The 10,694-nt window shown below is 43.0% G+C and overlaps 1 protein-coding gene across 1 annotated transcript in view; it reads right to left on the bottom strand.

The window, feature by feature from the left end:
• Positions 1-10,694, bottom strand: part of Ube2r2 (ubiquitin conjugating enzyme E2 R2) — a 54,601-nt gene that overhangs the window by 9,577 nt on the left and 34,330 nt on the right. The window contains exon 2 of the mRNA XM_052176265.1: positions 8,135-8,221. Within this exon, the coding sequence (XP_052032225.1) occupies positions 8,135-8,221 (87 nt within the window). The remainder of the gene's footprint in view (positions 1-8,134; positions 8,222-10,694) is intronic.

Genomic DNA, 10,694 nt, shown 5'->3' with positions numbered 1-10,694 from the left:
ACTGTGCACGCTTCATAAGTACTTTTTGGTGTTTAGATTTGCTTGGGACAGGTCTCTCTCTGCCTCAAACTCACAGATCTACTCTTTGGTTGGTTCGTTGGTTTTTTTCTAAGACAGGATTTCTCTGTGTAACAGAGCCCTGGCTGTCCTGGACTCACTTTGTAGACCAGGCTAGCTTCAAACCCAGAGATCCACCTGCCTGTTTCCCTAGTGCTGGGATTAAAGGTCTGCATCACCACCCACAGCCACAAAATTACTTTTGTAGAAGCAAGACCATCCTTTTAAAATCTAGATGAATCTCACTTAGTAACTCTGGTCTTGTCATGTAGCCTTAGTTAGCCTGAGGCTCTGTAAGCACCAGACTGGACTTGAACTCAGTGATATCCGGCCACCTCTGCCTGCTGAGTGCTGGGATTAAAAACTTATGTCACAATGGCTGGCTAGAGTAACTGGTGGCACACATTTGTAACCCCAACACTTAAAGGCAGCAACAGGTGAATGGCTAGCCTAGTTTACACAGTGAGAACACATCTGTCTGTCATCAGTACGGTAAACTATTTCAAAGAAGCTCAAAGAAGCAAACAGAATGTCAGCAGAGGGTGGGAAGATGCTGCTAGAAGTAGAACTCAGTATGAATACACCCAGCACCACAAAGCCCACACACCAAGGTTCTTGTACGCTCACAGCACTATGTGATTAACACTATCACACCAATGTGGAATACTCTGCTTGCTGGGTCCCCTCCTTTCCCTCCCCAGGCTTCCATTACTACCATCTTGCTTTTCTGTTGAATACCTGGACCTTCAACACAATTGCAATCATAGAACATGCAACCTGGTGGGGGGTGAGGGGTAGAAGGGGTGGCTCACGCCTTTAATCCCAGCACTTGGGAGGCAGAGGCAGGTGGATTTCTGAGTTCGAGGCCAGCCTGGTCTACAGAGTGAGTTCCAGGACAGCCAGGGCTACACAGAGAAACCCTGTCTCAGAGGGGGAGGAGAATATACAACCCCTTCTGAGGAGCTTGAAAATGCCCCAGGGCATGGATATGGTAAGTGTGCGCTGCAGCTCCTGTTGGGGACACAGCGAGTAGCTCAGTGCTCTACACTGTGCATGCCTACACTGAGTATTTGCTTCAGGGGGAGGGGAGAGAGAGGGGGAGGGGAGGGGGGGAGGGGGGGAAGGTAGGGGAGGGGATGGAGAGGGGATAGGGAAGGGGAGGGGACAGGGGAGGGGGAAGGGGGAGTGAGGGGGAGGGGAGGGGAAGGGGGGGAGGGGGGAGGGGAGGGGAAGGGGACGGGGGAGGGGAGAGAGGAGGGGAGAGGGGAGGGGAGAAGGGAGGGGAGGGGAGAAGGGAGGGGAGAGGAGAGGAGGGGAGAAGGGAGGGGAGAGGAGAGGAGGGGAGAGGTGAGGGGAGAGAGGAGGGGAGGGGGGAGGGAAGAAGGGAGGGGAGGGGAAGGGGGGAGGGGAGGGGGGAGGGGGAGGGGAGGGGAGAGGGGAAGGGGGAAGGGGGAGGGGAGAGGGGAGAGGGGAGGGGAGGGGAGAGGGGAGAGGGGAGAGGGGAGAGGGGAGAGGGGAGAGGGGAGAGGGGAGAGGGGAGAGGGGAGGGGAAGGAGAGAGAGAAGGAAGGAAGGAAGGAAGGAAGGAAGGAAGGAAGGAAGGAAGGAAGGAAGGAAGGAAGGAAAGAAAGAAAGAAAGAAAGAAAGAAAGAAAGAAAGAAAGAAAGAAAGAAAGAAAGAAAGAAAGAAAGAAAAAAGGGCCATAATCCTTCCTTTCTGTAGCTGTATTCATGTGAAGGTTTCATGTCTGTGACCCGTGTGTGCAGCTGGTGCTTGTAGATGACATGAGAGTGTATTGGATCTCCTGAAACCTGAGTTACAGATGGTGAATAAAATAAATAAAAAATGAAGATCTTTTCCCAATTTGTTGGTTGCCGATTTGTCCTTTCGATGGTGTCCTTTGCCTTACAGAAACTGTAATTTTATGAGGTCCCATTTGTCAATTCTTGATCTTAGAGCATAAGCTATTGGTGTTCTGTTCAGGAACGTTCCCCCCCCTGTGCCCATGTCCTCAAGGGTCTTCCCCAGTTTCTTTTCTATTAGCTTCAGAGGAGGAGAGAGAGAGAGACTCAGAAGGACACACCCTGCAGCATGAGCTTCTCAAAGACGAGGTGTACATTTATTTTTTTTTATGTTTTTTTTATTCGATATATCTTTTATTTACATTTCAAGTGATTTCCCCTTTTCTGGCCCCCCACTCCTCGAAAGTCCTATAAGCCCTCTTCCCTCCCCCTGTTCTCCCATCCACCCCTTCCCACTTCCCTGTTCTGGTTTTGCCCTATACTGCTACACTGAGTCTTTCCAGAACCAGGGGCCACTCCTCCATTCTTCTTGGATATCATTTGATATGTGGATTATGTCTTGGGTATTCCAAGTTTCTAGGCTAATATCCACTTATCAGTGAGTGCATACCATGATTGATCTTTTGAGACTGGGTTACCTCACTTAGTATGATGTTCTCCAGCTCCATCCATTTGTCTAAGAATTTCATGAATTCATTGTTTCTAATGGCTGAATACTACTCCATTGTGTAAATATAACACATATTTTGCATCCATTCTTCCATTGAGGGATATCTGGGTTCTTTCCAGCTTCTGGCTATTTTAAATAGGGCTGCTATGAACATAGTGGAACACGTATCCTTATTACCTGCTGGGGAATCCTCTGGGTATATGCCCAGGAGTGGTATAGCAGGATCCTCCGGAAGTGAGGTACCCAGTTTTCTGAGGAACCGCCAGACTGATTTCCAGAGTGGTTGTACCAATTTGCAACCCCACCAGCAGTGGAGGAGTAGCCCCTGGTTCTGGAAAGACTCAGTGTAGCAGTATAGGGCAAAACCAGAACAGGGAAGTGGGAAGGGGTGGATGGGAGAAAAGGGGGGAGGGAAGAGGGCTTATGGGACTTTCGGGGAGTGGGGGGGCCAGAAAAGGGGAAATCATTTGAAATGTAAATAAAAAATATATCGAATAAAAATAAATAAATAAATAAATAAATAAATAAATAAATAATAAATGTGCACCTCGTCTTTGAGAAGCTCAAGCTGCAGGGTGTGCCCTTCTGAGTCTCTCTCTCCTCCTCTTTCATGCCTAAGCCTAGATTAAAAGTATTTTTAATAAAACTGTGTCAAAGAAATCATGGAAATTGCAAATCTTTGATTGGTGTGAAGATTAATCTTAACGTCCAATTAGATGAAATTTGACTAGAATCTCAAAGGGAACAATTTTTCTGGGCATATTTGTCAGGGACTGTGTAGTGGCTATTCCTGGTTGTCAACTTGATTATATCTGGAATGAACTACAATCTAGAATTGGAAGGCTCACCTATGATCCTAATCTGGAGGCTCAGAGATATAAGTTTCTGACCTGGATCTTGGTATGGAGATCTTGAAGCATAGTGGCTATGAATTTCAGAAGATTAAGACAAGGAGAATCAAGATCATCTGGGATTAAAGGCATGGAGGCACATGCCTTTAATCTGGGCCACACCCTCTGCTGGAGACCCACACGCCTTTAATCTGGGCTACACCCTCTGCTGGAGATATATAAGGACATTGGAAGAAGGAAGATTTACTCACTCTTCCTTGCCTGCTTGCCTCGTGGAACTGAGCAACTGCTAGATCCTTGGACTTCCATCCACAGCTGCCGCTGACCATTGTTGGGGAATTGGACTATAGACTGTAAGTCATCGACAAATTCCCTAACTATATAGAGACTTGCCCATACATTCTGTGACTCTAGAGAACTCAAACTAATACAGACTGTTTAATGTGAGAAGGTCTGCCCTGACTGTGGACAATACCATTCAGGTAAAAGCAGAGTGCAGCTGGGCAGCGACAGAACGCAGACTGAGCTGCAGACAAGCCTTGTGATCAGCTGCCTTAAGATTTTCAGCCCCCCACTGCTGTGAGTCTCCCATCACTATGAGCTGTACCCTCAAACTGTCAATCAGTACAAATTTTCTCTTCTATAAATTGTGTTATAAATAAAGTATTTTCTGCATGACAATAAACAAAGCAACTAGCTTGGGCAGTGATGGTAATTTTAAAAAATAAATAAATAAATAAAATAGGGATAGGAATGTGGCACACAGTATAATCCAATGCTGAAGACGACGAAGCAGGAAGCCCTGAATGGAAGCTACCTGAGCTACAGTGTGTGTGTGTGTGTGTGTGCGCGCGCGCGAGCGCATGAAAGTACAGGGTGAGTCAGGATGATGGAAACGGTATTAAAATTCTATAGTGAATTCTTTCAACATCCAGTCTCAAAACAAAGTAGAGGTACCTCAGCAATTTAGCACTGGCTGCTCTTCCAGAGAACCCTGGTTCATTACCAGTACCCACGTGACAACTCAAGGAACCTGACACCTTTCCTCTGGCCTCCACATGCATGGCACATATGTGGCAACAGCCATCCATACAGGCAAACATCCATAAACATAAAAAGATAAAAAGACCAAGATCCACAGCCACGTACAATGCTTCCACCTACCAAGTCTCTGGAAAGCAGAAAGAACAGGCAGAAGCAGGATGACAGTGACTTCAGACCAGCCTGGGCTACTGAGACCCTATCTCAGTCTTCTCTCCCCAGACCCAAACCACCAAACCAAAGGGATCTGTGAGGATGAGGAGGGGGACACACTTTAATTCCCACCACTGGGAAAGATGAAGCAGGGACTGAGAGTTTGCTGTTACCCAGGGCACTACACTGAGACATTGCGTTGAAATATCCAAAGTATCAAGTCTCTGTAAACTTTCTTAAGCCTTTAACTTTTACCTCATGTCTATGAGTGCTTTATGTCATCTGTGTCTGTGAACCACAAGTGTGCTGGTGCCCAGCATGTCAGAAGAGAGCACTGGAACCCAGGAACTGGAGTTACTAGCAGCTGTGATGACGCATCATGTTGGTGCTGGACACCAGACCTGGATCTTCTGCAGGAGCAACAAGTGCTCTTAACACCTGAACTATCTCTCTAGACCAATGCAACTTTTTTAAAATCTAAAGATGCTACAAAAATCATTTTCAGAAGTTTATCTAAATGGTTTTTAATGTGGCTAAAATATGTGGACAATGAAAACAAAGCATATATATTACACTAAATCTTAAAGTTTTTTAAATTTTGTATTTAAAATATCCATGAGTTTAATAACAATGAGATAATTAATAATTTCTCTAGCTTAAAAGGTCATAAGACAACAGTATAATCAGTGTAATAAATCCTAATGTATTATCTTTAGCTTTGTCAGTTGATTCCTAATTATGATAAATCATTGAAGTTAATATTTACAGAAATTAGAAGTTCTATAAGGGGCTGGAGAGATGGCTCAGCGGTTAAGAGCACTGACTGCTCCTCCAAAGGTCCTGAGTTCAAATCCCAGCAACCACATGGCTCACAACCATCTATAAAACGAGATCTGATGCCTTCTTGCGGAGTGTCTGAAGACAGCTACAGTGTACTGACATATAATAAGCAAATAAATCTTTAAAAAAAGTTCTACAAGATGATAAATAATTCTACTACATAGAGAATAACTCAATTTAGTAAAACTAATATAATGAACATGAACAATCAAGAGAAATGAAGCAGAAATGTGCTTCCATCTGTCTGTGTCACGCTCTAAGCTCTGCTACTGTTGAGTTCACTACCTAACAATAGTCTTATTAGCCCAACAGCACCGCAGCAAAGGCTGAGCACAGGGATGTCCACATGCTGCAGGGAGGGAATGTTCAAGGCCCACACTGGCGGTGTAAGCAGGGGCAGAGGGGAGGAAGGGAGGAAGGGAAGCAGTGACAAGGTCACAAACAGGACCGTAACCACAAACTATGTAGCCAACTCCAGGAGTCAACTATATTTCCTTTCAGATTATTATAACCACAGCAAGACAGCAAATGCCTGGGTTGTTTTGTGCACGCTGGCCTTTAATTCCTGGGCTCAGTCTCTCATGACACCAGGCTCTCCCATAAACTGTAAACTAAGGTTGTAGGTGGGGTAGAGGTGGTAATGAACAGTAATATTTTGAGTCATCCTATCTGTAAGGTTTATAATCATTTGTATGAACACAATAGTGTTTATAAGTCCAATAGGACTCCAGCTGCATAATTCTGAGCACAGTAAAACACATAACCAGAAATCAACTTAGTAAAAAAAAACAAAGACAAGGTATATATCTATCTAGCTCTATCTGGCCTAGAACTCTCTATGCAGACCAGTCTGACTTCAAATTCACAGAGATCCACCTGCTTCTGCCTTCCAAGTGCTAGGATTATAGTGTACACCATCATATCCTGCTACAATTATACTCCTTAACAGCATTTAACAGTACAAAAGGAGTCTTTTTTTTTCTTCAAAAGATTTATTTTACATGAGTGCTCTGTCTGCATGTACACCTGCACACCAGAAGAGCATCAGATCATATTATAGATGATTGTGAGCCACCATATGGTTGCTAGGAACAGAACTCAGGACCTCTGGAAGAGTCTTAACCTCAGTGCTCTTAACCTCTGAGCCATCTCTCCAGCCCCATGCAGAAAGGAATCTTACTGTACAATGTAATCACTGATGGCGAATCCACGTTAAACTTATTTTGTATTTAAAGATGTACCAGGAATTCTGAATATGTAGGAATCAGTTATATGCATGAGAATGTAGGTGCCTGCAGACACTACACGTGTCAGATCCCTAGAGCTGGAGTTACAATTCTGGGCACTTGAAAAGAACAGGAACTTAACCTGGATTCTCTGCGCTCTTAACTGCTGACTCATTTCTATGGCTCAAAATACATTTCCTTCTTTCTATATTCTCCTTCATCATTATTAATTTTATATACATGGTATTTTTAAAATATTACAGTAAAGTTTACATCCTTTTGGGCCATAACAGTACTTAATGAACTATAACCATAGTTCGATCCCCCAGCCCCCATACAGGGTTTTAGTGTGTACCCCTGACTATCCCAGAACACTCTTCGTAGACAAGATTGGCCTGCAACTGAGTTCACCTGCTGTGCTGGGTAAAAGCATGAGTCACAATGCTGATGCCATCTTTTGTTTTTCTGACATGTATGTATTCATTGAGGGAGGGGAGCCACGCTATATGTAGAGACCAGAGGACAACTCTCAAGAGTCAGTTCTCTCCATCCACCATAGTTTCTGGAGAGGCAATCACACGTCACCATTTTGTCATGTTTGTTCTAGCTGGGAAAAACAGAAACAAAACTGTGCATGCCCACAACGCCTCTTGAGAGGTCCCGAGGACAAGTTGAAAGACAGCCTGAAATACATTAGGAAAGGTGGTCTCAAATAAACAAACTAAAAAGGAAAGGCAATGAAGGCACCTTACAAGAAAGGCTAACGCACTACTCCAGTACGTCATGATCCAGCCCAACCCTAGGTGTTCTTCGTGTTTGAACCAGCAGTTCTACTAGAAATGCTGTCTTCGGGCACGCTGACTTGTCCACAGAAGAACCTCACCTTGGATTTATTCCATAAGAGGAATTCAACTGCTCAGCAGTAACTCCTGAAAGGAGGCCAGTCCAAATGAAGTAGGATAGATCCCCCCAAAAAGCTGAGTCTCTGCCCATAGCAAGGGGTGATCCTTGTTATGAAGTTAGAGAACAGGCACACAAATACATTTATACAATATTACTAAAGTTTTAAAATGAAAATGTTAGCACACGTGCATTATAATCTTAGAATGAGCTGCAAAGGCTCCATCTTTAACTGGATTATAATTACTACATATTATAAACTACCCTTATTTTAAATAATTAAGCCAGGCACTATAAAGTAGAAGAGGAAAAATTATGAATATTTCTCTGTGATTACAGCAAAATACTATTTACCAAGATATACAATTCATTATAGAGGTGGGTGGAGGCTGTGGTGTTTTGACTGAATCCAGATCCTTGTGCATGCTAAGCAAATGCTCTACCACTAAGCCACGCCCTCTAGTCCAAATAACTTATTTTATGTGGTGCTGATGATCAAACTCAGGGCCTTGACTGGTAAAACCCTAGTTCTTTTTAAAGAACTAATCTAAAAATTAATAAAGCCACAGTGTAAGTTATGACAAACGTCTCTTACCTCATAAATGTTGGGGTGCCACATTTTGGTCAAGAATCTGAAGGTAGGTGGTGAATATGGGTAGTCAATAGGAAATTTAATATGTGCCTGAAAGAAAAAGAAGATATACTATTAAATGAAGTAAGTTATTCATTTACCTAATAATTCATTCTTTTATATCCCAAATAAACAAAGTTCCTTTCTAATAAGAATAAATCATTTATGTCAGTTATTAGCATGTTCTTTTAGCATCTCATCAAATATTGATGTCTATGTTTAATTCACCAGGTAGAGTATGCCCAGTACTGAAGTTGCTGTTCCCATTGCTAAGAAGTGGGACTCAAACCCCTCCATACAGATGTGCACGTACAGATGTACGCACTCTACTACTATGCTTGTCCTCATTCTCTGCTACTGCTATTGTTATGTCAGACAAGACAGTGTTCTAGTAAAGAAGACAGAATAAACACGGGATCTTTTTTTACTAACATCATGCAAGCATTATCTCACCAGTCAGAAACTATGATGCTGACCTTTTGATACAGTTTCTTTCGGGGGCTTTCACACTCTTTCTCCCCTCCCAGCCAAGCCACAGGTCTTGAGTTTAATTTCCAAATCTCATACTGCCAACTCACATGCATCCCCCAACACTTATTTCTAAACGTATTGTCATATTTGTACTGAATGTTTCTGTGTGTGTACCGTGTGTGCCTGGTAACTGCGGAGGTCAGAAAAGGGACTGTGGGCCCTGGGGCTGAGCTATGGATGGTGGCGAGCCGCCTTATAGGAATGAGGGTCAGACCTAGATCCTCCGCAAGAGCAGCCCATGCTTTTACCCCCCAGCCAACTGTGCAGCTACTCGAAGCACTGTTTTCAGCAGGCTAGAAATGTAGCTCAGTGACAGAGCACTTCCCTAGCATTCAATCCCTAGCCCTAAGTTCAAGTCCAAGCACTGACCAAAAGAAAATTGACATGGGGAAAGTAAAGAGGCAAAAGTGAACAAGATATAACAAGGTATGTATATTAAAATGTCACACTAAGTACATTTATGTTAATAAAAAGAAATTTTAACATATAGACATACTGAGTTCTATATTCTATTTTTGCCTATATTATATCATGAACATTTTTTTTAATTATACAATATTTTTATGCTGGGCCAACCTAGGCCCCTTAAGATTATCTCAAAACCACAAAGAACCAGGCAAGGTGGGACACACCTTGAACTCCAGCACTTGGGAGGTAAGTGTAGCCGACCTAATTTCAATGTCACTTTCTTTGGTGTGAAGCCAGCCTGGGGCACATCAGACACTAGAAAAGCAAGTACTTGTTTTGTTATCACATGTACTAAAACTGGAATTGTATGTAGATTAACATGGCCCCTACCCAAAAAAGATACCCAGTTTATAAAGTAGTCCATATTTTTATACCAAATAACATATTCTGAGTGTGGTTATTAGTGTTAATATAATATTTGATTATATACATATACAGATGAAACCTTTTTTGGAGATAGGATATAGCTATGTAGCCAAGGCTAGCCTCAAGCTTGCTGTCCTCCTGCCCATCATGTAGTAACTAGGATTATGTATATGCACCACCTCACACAAATTCTTTCTTTCAAAAGTGGTTTTCTTACTTTGGGACAGTTAGTTTACTTCTTGCTCATTTGATATGATAACTATCTTACAATTTATGTTCTTGGCAAGAATTCATATTTAAGCTGGGCGTGGTGGCACACGCCTATAATCCTAGCACTTAGGAGGCAGAGGCAGGCAGATTTCTGAGTTTAAGGCCAGCCTGGTCTACAGAGTGAGTTCCAGGACAGCCAGGGCTACAAAGAAAAACCCTGTCTCGAAAAACAAAACAAAAGAAATCATATTTAAAATATTATGAAATATAAAATAAGGGCCTGGAGAGATGGCTTAGTGGTTTTGAGCACTGACTACATTTGCAGAGGACCCAGGGTTCAGGTCCCAGCACTCATAAGTGACTCATGCTGTCTGTAACTTCAGCTCCAGGGCATCTAACATTCTCTCCTGAGTTCCTCACTGCATGTAGGACTGCATGTATGTACTCATACATACAAGCAGGTAAAACACTCATATGCATAAGATAAAATAAAATGGGCTGGAGAGATAGGTCAACAGTTAAGAGGACTGGCTGTTCTTCCTGAGGTCCTGAGCTCAGTTCCTAGCACCCACGTGGTGACCCATCTTCCCAGACACTGGTCACAAAAGGGCGGGGCTCCCAAAAACAGGACCTTTATGGCTTAATTCCATCTAGTCCAATCTGCTATTGCAAAAGTTTTAAAACAAGTATTTTATAAATTCAATCTAAAAAAATAAGGTGGGGTGGGATGTGGGTGAGAGGGCAGGCACTAGAAAACCTGTTCAAACCACATGACATCACCCCATACCTGAACCCTTGACAAATTCATTATTTGACCATTCTACGTGTTTTCTGAAAACCTCCATTTGCAGAGAGATGTCTATTTCATCTCATTTGAAGCAGAGCCATCATGCAAACAGTTCCCCTTATGGCTTTTGATGAAAATTACTGCCTAAAATTGATTATGTTC

The sequence above is a fragment of the Apodemus sylvaticus genome, chromosome 3, assembly GCF_947179515.1.
Source record: "Apodemus sylvaticus chromosome 3, mApoSyl1.1, whole genome shotgun sequence".
NCBI lineage: Eukaryota > Metazoa > Chordata > Mammalia > Rodentia > Muridae > Apodemus > Apodemus sylvaticus.
The sequence above is the reverse complement of the archived record's forward strand: the minus strand, read 5'-3'. Positions and strand labels throughout refer to the sequence as shown.